The sequence below is a fragment of the Myxocyprinus asiaticus genome, chromosome 47 (assembly GCF_019703515.2).
Source record: "Myxocyprinus asiaticus isolate MX2 ecotype Aquarium Trade chromosome 47, UBuf_Myxa_2, whole genome shotgun sequence".
Lineage (NCBI taxonomy): Eukaryota > Metazoa > Chordata > Actinopteri > Cypriniformes > Catostomidae > Myxocyprinus > Myxocyprinus asiaticus.
The window spans coordinates 19,821,155-19,834,312 of NC_059390.1; the positions used below are offsets into that span (position 1 = coordinate 19,821,155).

The 13,158-nt window shown below is 36.4% G+C and overlaps 1 protein-coding gene across 1 annotated transcript in view; it reads left to right on the forward strand.

The window, feature by feature from the left end:
* Positions 1-13,158, forward strand: part of LOC127436782 (neuron navigator 3-like) — a 216,871-nt gene that overhangs the window by 187,351 nt on the left and 16,362 nt on the right. The window contains exons 25-31 of the mRNA XM_051691156.1: positions 3,147-3,230; positions 3,745-3,856; positions 4,095-4,219; positions 8,109-8,132; positions 9,455-9,630; positions 11,116-11,269; positions 12,589-12,775. Coding sequence (XP_051547116.1) covers positions 3,147-3,230; positions 3,745-3,856; positions 4,095-4,219; positions 8,109-8,132; positions 9,455-9,630; positions 11,116-11,269; positions 12,589-12,775 — 862 coding nt within the window. The remainder of the gene's footprint in view (positions 1-3,146; positions 3,231-3,744; positions 3,857-4,094; positions 4,220-8,108; positions 8,133-9,454; positions 9,631-11,115; positions 11,270-12,588; positions 12,776-13,158) is intronic.

Sequence of the window (13,158 nt, forward strand, 5' to 3'; positions counted from 1 at the left end):
AAACCACATGTAGCTTATAGTGTTTTTATAGATGGGCTTGTAGGTATAGGTATAATTGCGGTTTACTGAAACCTCACTGATTTTACCTCTTATCATAGCTTTGTAGTTATGTAATGAGTCATTCACACCGAACGTGTTTTTGCATCCATTTGCGCATGTAAAAATGTGCTCGATAGATGTCTTTAACTTTTTTTTTTTTTCAACTCATTGCAAAAGAATGCTGATCATTTTTTTTTAAAAAGCAGTGTCAAGTTTAAAAGAACTTTGACTCTTATAAAAATGCATCTCGAGATGTCCTGTTTTACCTTAAACACCTTACTTTAGAAAAAAATAACCTTGGTTTTACTACAGTAACCATGGTTTCACCATGGTATTTTTTGTAAATTTACAGTAACCACAAAATTAACAATGGTTACTATATTACCACAATATTACTGTACTAACACCATGGTTAATTGTATTAAAACTATAGATTCTGCTAAAAAACAAAACAAAAAAAAAACGTTTACAACAATATTAGTAATACAGTGATGTAATCTACACATCCAACCAAGGGTTTTTGAGTGTATGGTTTTTGGAAGTGCTGCCAGTTTGAGGTGTGCTTGACTGGGCTGAGGGACTCTGTGTGGACAGATTGTTGAAGGAATATAAATAGATGGACAAACAGGGCAGGGCAGGGCATGTTGTAAAAGTGTGTTTATAGAGGTACTCTCCCATTAAATTCACTCAAGCGTTCGGCATTGTACCCCTCAGTGCTCGCTTGACTTCACTTTCTGGCACATCTTTTAAATCGGATATGCCAAGAGCCTCATTAAGTCCTAAATGCACCTCTGCTTGCTACTGAAGGTATAATAAAATACACTGTTATGCAATTCAAAAATATTAGAATATGACTAAACAGCTGTTTTAATGAAGAAATATTACATAAAGAATGTATTTTTGGCTGTTGTGCCATTTTTAAACATGCATACGTGTATATATCCTGTTATAGTAGAGATAACAAGAAATTATAGATTCAAACCCATGCTGCCTATATTAGCACCACAGCTCAATCCGTCTGATCACATGCACTAACCGCAAGGCCACAACTCAGACTGTTATAGAGCAGACCTTTCCAAGCTCATTAACTATTCCTCGCAGAAACTGCATCATTACTGTTGCCAGAAAATGTGTTGATGTATAAATCTAAGGTAGTTCTTAATTCTCTGTGTGAATATGCAAATCCATGTTCAGCTCAGGATTCACTCACATCAGAAGACTTTTCAGTGTAGCTAAGGTCAACATTAGAGACGTGTCCTCCACCAAAGCCCTGGGGTCACATGTTCAGACAAGTCTTAGACCTTGTGTCTCCTTTGAACTCTATTGCAGAAGCTTGAATGTGAAACATGCTTCAAAGCTCTCATTCCTCAGTGATGGCTGAATAGCTCATAGCACTGTTCGGTTTGGTGGTGCGGCATACATCATAGTTGCCAAGGGAAACTGTCTGAAGGCTCAGACTAGATGGATACAAAAAGATACGATATGGTTTGCTGCTCAGATGCCCACAGCATGTTTTAAGTGCTTATACAGAAAAGGAAAAACTAAACAGATCTAGTAAGTCTTTACTATGGTGCTGACAGAGATGAAAGCAGGCTTTGATTTGTATGTAATCTATGGAATTTACAGTATTAGTTTCCACTGTTTGTGTTGATGAAAGCGAAGAATTCAATTTGAGTTGGCCATGTTCGAAATGGAATAAATATGCTTTTTCAAGTTTTACTTTTCTCTAAAATATTTAATCTAGGTATAAAAAAATCTAGATATTGCTCTTTTCTAGAGTAAAACTTACTCGCAAGCCAAAGTAATGTACGATTTAAGTTTCCAGTAATCACAAATGCTGGAAAGTTTATGGAAAAGTCATGGAAATTCAATGGTCACAAGACTACGTCAATGCTAATTCTTTTTCATTTCATAATGTCATAGTTTTTCAAAATATACGGTAATAGAGAGTGTTTTTGAAACACTCTTTTTACCTTGGAGGAAAACGCCATTCTAGTTTGGATGAAAAGCATACTGTAAAAGTAGCTCAATGCATTTTCAAAGGAAAATATTTCAAGTGTGGACGTGACCTAAAACAGTAGAATGTTTTTTGTTTTTTTTGTCACGTGATCTCACTACTTTGCATTTTTAAAGTGATGACACCCTTGATTTTGAATTCTTTACCCGAATGGGGATGGGAAAAACATTAGTTTTAACTGTAAAGTTACATTGGGCACAGTGACCACAACGTGATTCATAATACAATTTTATAAAAATTCCAGCCAATCAGAATTGAGTATGCGAACAGACCATGGTGTGTATATACACTGATCAGGCTCAACATTAAAACCACCTGCCTAATATCGTGTAGGTCCCCCTCAGACCAGGCCACCTCCTTCCATTGCTCCTTGATCCAGTTCTGACGCTCACGTGCCCATTGTAGGCACTTTCAGCAGTTGATAGGGGTCAGCATGGGCACTCTGACCGGACTGCAGCTACGCAGCCCCATACTCAGCAAGCTGTGATGAACTGTGTGTTCTGACACATTTCTATCATAGCCAGCATTAAGTTTTCAGCAATTGGTGCTACAGTAACTCTTCTGTGGGATCAGACCAGATGGGCTAGCCTTTGCTCCCCACGCACATCACTGAGCCTTGGGCGATGACCCAGTCACCGATTCACAGGTTGTCCTTCCTTGGACCATTTTTGGTAGGTAATAGCCAATGCATACCGGGAACACCCCACAAGACCTGCCGTTTTGGAGATGCTCTGACACTGTTGTCTAGCCATCACAAATTGGCGCTTGTCAAAATCGCTCAGATCTTTACGCTTGCCCATTTTTCCTGCTTCCAACACATGAAATTCAAGAACTGACTGTTCACTTGCTGCCTAATATATCCCACCCCTTGACAGGTGCCATTGTAACAAGATAATAAATGTTATTCACTTCACCTGTCAGTGGTTTTAATGTTATGGCTGATCAGTGTGTTTACTTCTAGTAACTAAACTTTTATAACCTGGAGAAGTTTGTCTAATGTTGTTTAGACAGTTTGTCCCAGAAACCGAACGTGGTTAACCTGCGTATTCGGTAAAGCATCTCATGTTGAACCCTGTGTGTGATTTGACAGGCACATCTGGTGGCGGCATTCGAGAAGAGTCTGGCAAACATGACCTGTCGCCTGCAGAGTCTAACCATGACAGCAGAGCAAAAGGTAGGGAAAAAAAAGCTCATACAATAGGCCTACTAAATTGCATCACATTGCTTCCATACTTCTATAGATATCTGAATTTTTCCAATGTTTGTAGAGTTTTACTTAAAAGCGCAAACTTTCACAATCATTCTGTATGGAATCAATATTGTTTGGGTCCTCTGAACATGCTTCAAAAATCCAGGTCCAACCACTTCTTCCAACCACCCATCAATAAAACAATCCATATAGAGTCATCATCATGTAAATGTTACCTTCAGATTAAAATGTGAAACTGCTCACTAAATTTCCACAAAGCACCCTCATAGATGTAATGAGTTCCTGCCACCGTTAATCCCTTTTGAAAAAAACATCAGGGAATACAGAGGGACATCTTTGTTAAGACATCCCTGATTTTCAATTAAAGCTCAAACTAAAAACTTGATTGTATTTGTAGTGGTTTGCCTGGCTGATAGTTTTGCAGGGAAAGTTGCCTATGTGCTTATATTCATTTAAACTGATGTTTTGTGTTTTGTAGGAGTCCGAGCTGGCAGAGTTGAGAGAGACCATCGAGGCTCTGAAAGCTCAGAACACCGATGCCCAAACGGCCATTCAAGTGGCCCTCAACGGTCCTGATCACATTCATAAAGGTGCTCCTCACATCATCCAGCATTTTCTAATGACTCTCTGTGCTTCATATTGATTAACACACATACAATACACATGTTAATGCAGCACAATCTCTGCAGCCTTGTAGTTTAGTGCATTACTTTTTTTTTTCATTTCTGAAATGAGTTGTGGGGCTGTAGTAACTTTAAATTTCACCTTACACAAATATGGGAGTCACATACTGACAGGGTATGTGTGTATGTGTTCGTTTGTGTGCAGCAGACCTGCGGATCCGTCGACAGCACTCGTCAGACAGTATATCTAGTATTAATAGCGCAGCTAGCCACTCCAGCATGGGCAGCACTAAAGATGCAGAAGACAAGAAGAAAAAGAAGAAAAGCTGGGTGAGTCACTGCATGAGGCTTCAACACTCTCCATTACACCAAAGGCCTGTCCACACTAAGAATGATGACTACAACTATGATGAAAGAGCACACGATTTTAAAATCAGCTTTTTTATGGTTAACCACTGCCAGTTATAGAGGACAGGGAGGGCATTTATTTCCTGAAATAGTTTTGCGTTCCCTAGCAATAGTTTGCTTTCTTTTGAAATAAGATTTGCGTTCCCTAGCAATAGTTTGCGTTCTTTAAAATACATTTTGCGTTCCCTAGCAATAGTTTGCGTTCTCTCAAAATAAGTTTTGCATTCCCTCACAATTATTCTGGGTTCCCTCGCTATAGCTGTATCCATTCCTTACGATAGTAATTAAACATGATTTAACTACAGTAAGCATACACAAACTATGGAATTTGTGGTAAAACCATATTGACCATGAAATTAAATTAGTAACCAATAGTAATAGTAAAATAGTAAAAAATAAAATAGTATTAAAATAATAACCATAATATTTTCCATGCTTTTACTACAGTAACCATATATTAACCACAGTAATTATAGTAAAACCATCGTAATAATACCAGAAAACCAAAACTTTGGTAATAAAAATCATAATCCTCCTGAAAACATGGTTAGTTTTACTATAGGAACACTGTGGTAAATTTGTGGTACATGTACTATTTGTATTTATTAATTTTTTTTAAAGAAAAAAAAAGAAAAAAATACAGACATGGTTACTGCAGTTTTACTATAGTTAAACCATGGTTAATTTCCATAGGGACATATTTATTTTTGGTGGAAACGTATACCAGAAAATAACCATGGTGTAACTGTAGTAAAATTGTAGTAGTTTTGTAGTTACTATGTGTTATTTATTTATTTATTTATTATTATTATTATTATTAGGCCTCAGGGACTTAAATGCATTTAATTTTTTTCATTTCGATTCGTTCTGAACAAAAACCTGGTTCCGATGTTCCGCAGCCTCCTTTCCAAATGGTAACCTGTTATAATGAAATAAAAGAATGGTTAATACTCATTGCTCTTGACCCTTTATCTGTAATAAGCCATATGAAACTGAACATTATCACAAAAGTAAGGCCTAAAAAAAAGCATCAAATCTGTATGAATGCATCATATATCTATCTACATTCACATCATTCAATTAGGCAAAGAAATGTGTGATGCAGCAGTTTCCATCATATAAAAGCACATTCTCATATTCTACTAAAAGAGAGAGAAACCAAATTTTTTTCAGGCAACAGGAAGTTGTGTAATTCTGAAAATTTACTGTAATAAACCGTTTGGTCTTTGGTTTCATGAAAACAAAATTAACCGGTTATTAACCGGTTATCAGCATTTAAAACTAATGTTTTCACTCCAAAAAAATTGAAAGGGACTTTGGTCTCATTTTTGGTTACATTCTGCAAAAAAAAAAAAAAATAAAAAAAAATTCCGTCATTTCACCACCTTTCAGCAGTCACACCCTCAAACTCTCCTGCATGCCTGTATGGAGGATCCATATCTGGGGGCTTGTTTTATAACACACAGCCTGCACATCCCATTCCCCCCAGTGCCCCTTTACCCTCTAAACAACCCCTAAACTTCCTCATCCTATTCTTCAGTGCTGTGACTTACTCTCTAGTAAACATTTAAAGGATGTCTCACCCAAAATGAGAATTCTGTCATCATTTACTCAGCCTCATGTCTTTTCAAACCTGTAAGATCTTATTTCTTCTGAACAACACAAAAGGAGAAATGCTGAAGAATGTACTAGCCATTGTTTTCCATTTCCAATGCAATTAAATGGGGACTGGGGCTGTCAAGCTCCAAATGATAAAACAATGCATCATAAAAAGTGGTCAATTCAAATTGTATGCTATATATTAAGTCTTCTGAAGCCATACAATAGATTTGTGTAAGGAACATACCACAATTTTAAGTCGTTTTTCAATACAAATCTTGCCATATGGACTACTTTTATAAAAAAGAAAAATTAAATAAAAAAAATAAGATTCAGTTTTATTGTCATTTTGAAACTCCCCATTCACTTTTATTATATGGAAAGGAGTGGCCAGTACATTCTTGAATATTTATATTATTGTGTTGCACGGAAGAAAGAATACAGGTTTAAAACGACATGAGGGTGAGTAAATGATAACAGAATTTAAGTTTTGGGGTGAACTACCCTTTATACATTTCCTTTGAGTAATACACTCATTAAAAATACTTTTTGCTCAAGATTCAGTCATTACTGTGATATATTTATGTTATTTAGATGCAACGGTGCTTAGTTTACTTCTATTCTAGTCAGCTCTTCCAGTTCATTTGCATTTACAATATTTTACATCTTTATTATCTTCTAATGCTACCGGGCTGTTTATTCTCATTTATGGTGTGCCTTAAGTCAAGAGCTCTTGAGGTAAACAGCTGTTTGAGAAATAACAGTGGCACCGTGTGCTGCAATTATTGCTATGTTTCCTTGAGCTGCCCCAGAAACTTGTAGTGAGAGCAGAGCTCAAGCCAAGCTCATAAATATAAATCACCTCTTTATTTATGCAGCCATTAATTATTCATCTATGTAATTTGAGGCACTGCGGTCCACTGGCCTTAGGCAATCTGGAAGTGCTGTTAAAAGGTGAAAGAGAAAGAAAAAGCAAGCGTCTGAGACAAGGGTTGAGAAATTGCTCTGTTTCAAAATTTAGTGAGCTCTCTACCTAGACAGCATTTTAAGTCATCACAGATGCTCCCGACATAAAGTCTGTTCCACAAGGTTCCTAAGATAACATATTTTAGCTTAATTCTTAGTCAGCATAGCTCATTGAAAAAATAAATCCAAGATTGCTGAAAAGGTAAGAACAATGTCGATTATAAATAAACATATTTGATTAAAGTATCGATACATTTTTTTACTTTTTAATATTTTTTATTGATAATTTTACCCAATATTTGTGTATGACATTTTTTTGTCTGCTTATTAAAGTATCATATCATTAGCTTAGCAACATGCTAACATCAAAGTGTATTGAAATCAGTTGGGAGTTGTCTCCCATGCGTAGCACTGTTTACGTGGCATGTGGAGTTGCTGCCTATGCAGAGTGTACCAAATCGCTCAATTATGAGGTTACATGATGCCTTAGGGCCCAAACATACTTCACGCAAGTACGCAAATGCAGGTGCGAGCGCTTCGCCAACGCAAGGCCAACGCGTGGTCCCATTGTTCATACATTACGTGCACTCTTGCATTGCTCTAGCAGTCACAAATCTTGGACCACAGGGACTTTTTTAGGCACCACGAAACCGGATGTGGTGGAGTCAACATGTTGACAGTTGAGGAGTGTGTGCTTTTGTATTTGCTGAAAAAGACAACAGAAAATATTCTTATATAATCTACATGTAACTTGTTTGAAAATCCGCTGTAGCGCCCCTTGCGGCAGCGCTGAGAATACAGTGTGTACTTGCGTTAGGTTATGAATTGCGCTCTGACACATTTCACAATGCAACGACACGTGAAATCGAGCTTGCATAGCATAAATGTGTCTGCGTTCACATACTTACGTAGAGTATGTTTGGGCCTTTAGAAGACAGCTGCCAATGTAGGTAGTAGGCAGTGAGGCAGCTTGGTTGGTTTTGGAACAAAGATATATTGTATTCACAGGTTCATTGTCATTTGCCTGGGTGCCAGAGGAAGCAGGGAAGGTGGACTTCCTGTCTAATACTATTATGCCTCCTGAATTATCCAGCCCCATGCTTCACAAAACCCCACAATGACTCGCTCAGAGCTAATCAAGCCAACAATTAATACATAATTTGAATAGAGCTACTGTGTCTAAATTTTCTGGTCCAGAGGTGAACAGTTTCACTCAATGGTAACAGTGAGTGTGTTCTGTCTTCAGGTGGCTGATTCCATCCCTGCCCAGGTCAGTGTTTGCACCTCCCATATGACTGCAGCCGTTCAACTCTGTCTGATACCCCCTTAACTGCCCCAACCCCAATCCTTCCATAGAAGGATTCCTTCCATCCCCTTTCCATAGAAGTGTGTGCATGCCATCAGCATCCCCAGTACTGACTGCCAGTATGATTCTGCTGTATATGAATGGACAAATCTGCTTAATTTGTTCTGCACAATTAAATAAACAAGCAGGCCATTATCTGCTCTCTCAAAATGTGGAGTGGCAATCAACATGCCTTATTTTTAACCTTTATCTTATCTTGTGTTGCATTGTTTAACCTTTATCTTGCATCAGCTAATGTGTTTTCCAGAGTTACAGAGTTACACAACTTAACATATAATGTCTTTGATATTATGATGTACATTGCCTAATGATATGTTAATCATAACATTGTTGAAAGTAATTTCCTGGGGAATGCAAGTTAAACTCTATCAACAGCACCTGTGGCATGATGTTGATTACCACAGAAAATAATTTTAACGCAAACAAAACAAACATGTGCTTACAGTACAATGGAAGTCTAATAGACTTCCATTGTTAGTGCATTTCTGTACAAGCATGTTTTGTTTGCTTTTACAATACTTTAAAGGAAAGTTCAATAAAAGCTAATCTCAATCAGTAGCATTTATGACATAATGTTGATTACCACAAAATATAATTTCGATTTGTCCCTTGTTTATTTAAAAAAAAAGTTGAACCAGTGTTATGTCGTCTATTGCAAAGTTTTATATTGATTATAACTTTTATCACTTGTATATGTATAATGTTTACGTCTTGTGGCTATACTTTTGAAACAGTGTGTATTTTAATGTTTATTGATTGGTCCCATTCACATTCCATACGGTAACAGCACATTTAGCTTTAAAAAAAACAAAAACAGGAATGAGTCAAAATTATATTTTGTGGTAATCAACTTTATTCCACAAATGCTGTTGACTGAGTTGAACTTTCTTTTAACTTGAAAATATTTTCCGTGGCAACCAACAACATGCAACAGATGCTGTTAATAGAGCTTAGATTGTACTTAACCTGGGACATTTTTTTATATATATATTATGAATTAAAGTTTTAATAAGTGTTACTGAAATAACCATTTGAAGTAAAAAAAAAAAAGATATTGCAAAAGTATACATACAATGCATAAGAAAATACACAATTTGCACATTGCAAGACATTTTCCTAATCAAGCTATTAATCTTTTATTCTATGCCTCCTGCCTGACCTGAATGGATTGAAGTGTATGGTTTTTTTGATTGTATTGGTGATTGATTTGTGGGTTTCTCTTACAGTTACGGAGCTCCTTCAAGCAGGCTTTCAGCAAGAAAAAGACCAACAAGCCCCAAACTTCTCACGATGAAATCGAGGAGATAACCGACTTCTCACTCCCCTCTTCACCCAAACTACAACACACCAGCAGACAGACCAGCACCCCCCAACCACTGCGCTCTTCTCCTTCCACCACAGAGTGAGTATAATGTACGCATACACAAAAACTCACACACACACTATCAAGATCTGGACAGTCTTAATTGGATTTATGGTTTCTCATGATCTTAAAAGGTAAAAGGTGTCTAGGTATGAATTTCTTTACAAAATGAACATTTTAATTCAATATACAGTATTTAAATTGCTAAGCAGCCAACAAGTGTCTGGCAGACATGGGAAATCCTTTAATACTGTTTAAAAAGCATCTCAGGTGGCACCTCTTGAAGTTAGTTGAGAGAATGCCCACAGCGTGCCGAGTTGTAATCTAGACAAAGAGTGACTACTTTGAAGAATCTACAATATAAGACAAGATAAAAAAAATTTATTTTAATTTTTTTTATTTATTTTTTTATTGTCACTATGTAATTTCCATACTTCCATTTGTGTTATTTCATAGTTTTGATGTCTTTACTAATTATCTTAAATGTGGAAAAAGTAATAATAAGAATGATTAAGTGTGTCCATACTGTATACACACTATAGTTCTCTTTCTAAATATTCTGTTTCTACTATTTTAGTCACACGCGCGTAAAGAATTTGAACAAATCCAACACATACAAAAATCAATATTTCTTATCTTTCACTTCCATTTAAGTTTCAGTTATTTTTATTGCTCGTTTCATTTAATTTTTATTTAACTTTTTGGTTGCACTTACATTATCTTTTTGTTTTTGTTTTTTCATATTTGTATTTCACCCATTCCTTAATAATATTTGTATTTTATCCTTGTTCCTCAATCCATGTGTGTGTGTTTAGAAAGTGTTTTTGTGATAGCAAGTCCTCCCCCATTTGGATGGCAAAGAAAAGGTCAAATGGTCATGTGGTCTACAAGCACAGATCTCGGTAACAGGCTCAGTGTGGCATGCTGGGAAGGGTTGAGAGTGTGCAGTGCTTATTAACTGGGACTTAAAGTCAAGCAGAATATACTAGTTTTGATTCACTTATTTTATCCAGTTTTAACATGAACAGATTATGATACAAATTCAAAACTTTTAAACAAATGTTAAATTCAGTTTAAAACTTTAACTGTTTTAAGGGATGCACAAAATGACATTACATGAACATTTTAATACAGTAGGATGAAAGTTCAAGTGTGTGTACGTATCATCTTTTGAAAAATACAGTGTTCATGTTTTGTTATGATTTTTTTTTTTTTTTTGTAAATGGTGCTGGGCTGCTTATCTAAAGTCACTATGCCATTCAAGATGCCTTGTCTGAGTTTTAGAGAATAATACATTACATTTCATATAGTATATGTTGGTCTAGCCAAGACGTTTCCTGCCTGTGCTTGTGAATGGACAACATGAAGGATTCCAACATCCTGTTTCTGTTCTTATTCAGTGTGATCTCTAATTGCCCAAGAATTTGTTGTGTATTAAACCCTCCTTTGTTTTATGACTATTTGGGGTGCGTAACCATGTTTTGACCCCCCCCTTACGGTGTGTTTGTGTGTGTGTTTATGCAGACTGTGTGAATGTACAGAGGCTGAGGCAGAGATCATCCTGCAGCTGAAGAACGAACTGAGAGAGAAGGAGCTGAAGCTCACTGATATCAGACTGGAGGCGTTAAGCTCCGCCCACCATCTCGACCAGATACGTGAGGCCATGAACCGCATGCAGGTACACACATATACTTGTGGACTCACTCTAAAGCTACAGTACAAACAAAACATTACATCAGTGCCTAAAGAATACTTATCCAGTGTCTTGGCACAAAAATTAAGTCATTTTCAATTTTTACAGCACAAGCATGCCTTTCTATGCAAATGAGACTTATAGCACATTGTACCAAATTAGTAAAATCAGCCCTGTTTGCCTGCCACAGTTAACGTTGCAATACTTGTAGGCGGTGAACAGAATTTGGTTTAAAAGAGATGTTTGTGTACTTTTTCTGTTGATCATGTCAACAGTAATTCATTAAACTACACAATCACAACTGCATGCACAAATGAAGTAAACACTCAGAACAAAGACAGATAGGACACAAGAGAGTCTGAAGCATCCCTCAAACTATTTTCAGAGTCAGAGAGAGTCCCGGTAAACACAACTATGTTGCTTGTTGTTGGAGTTGGACCAAATCTTGTCTAAAGTACTTTTCTAATTGCCTGTAAGCGATTGAATGACTAACATCAGAGGAACCGTGATCACAGTGAGCCAATTGCTCTAAATACCAAGATAAATCTACAAGATCTTGCTCTTGAAAAAACTGTCTGAGCGTTTCTCCTTAGCACCGATTTTCAGATTTAGGCACATAGACTAAACTATAGATTAAAGAAATCCCTAAACTAACAGCTTAGTCATTAGAAGTCTTAGAAACAGTTCTTGAATAACAGAAACCAACTCCTAATCTTCTTAGCATGTCACAGAATGAGTTTATTTCACTCACGTTCGAAGTGTGTGGGAAATCAAAGTTTAAAGCCGAAGTTCAAGTTGCCTTTTCTCTTATTGACTTTACCAAATGTAAATTTGTATTTGTTAAACATGTAAAACACTACCAGTCAAAGGTTCTAGGCACACCTACATCCTTCATTTTTACTATTTCCCCAATTTTAGAATAATAGTAAATTTATCAGAACTATAAAATAACACAAATGTATGGGAAATATATAGTGAACAAAACATTTTAAACAAATCAGAACTATCTTATATTTTTGCTTCTTCAAAGTAGCCACTCTTTGCCTATATTACAGCTCTGTACACTCTGGGCATACTCTCAACCAACTTCATGACACAATTTATATGTCTGCAAAACTAATTTGATGCATTTAAGCATCAAATATGCTTTTTTAAGATCATAAGAAACAAAGTCAGTCAATTTTGTTCAAACTTTTGACTGGTAATGTATGTGTTGTATGTGTATATGCTGTTTTTGCTAAATATACATAATTATGCAGAAACAGTTGCTGTACTGTTTACATTACCTGTTCTTTTACATGCAGAACGAGATTGAGGTGCTTAAGGCAGAGAATGACAGACTCAAGTCCAGCGGCAACACCACCCCAGCTGCCACGCCAGCTAAAACTGCCCGCCCCCCTTCAGAAACCTCCAGCACTTCCTCTTCTTCATCACGCCAATCTCTGGGGCTCTCACTAAACAACCTCAACATCACCGACACCATCATGTCAGGTCAGGCTTTGCTTTACAATTCATGTCAAGTTTCTTGAGATCAGATCACATTACAGACCCCATCAAATCAAAATTGGATTTTCAAAAAAATACTAATTAAATAAACAGCAATACATCTGCATAGTTTAGGCCCTGTTGTTAATTTTTAAAATTAATATTTTCTTAATGTACCAAGTTAGAAGGTTTCCTGTATTATGGACAGCATTAGCTGAGAGTTTATTTCATATGTAAACAAAATGGATATTTTAACTGAAATACACCCAAATGAATCCAAATCAGTATCGAATCCAATTAAGAGCTTGTGAATCAGAATCGGGAAATCTGTATCATTACCTAGCCTTAGTTTTAATAGGAAATACATAATAAAATGGACATAATAACTG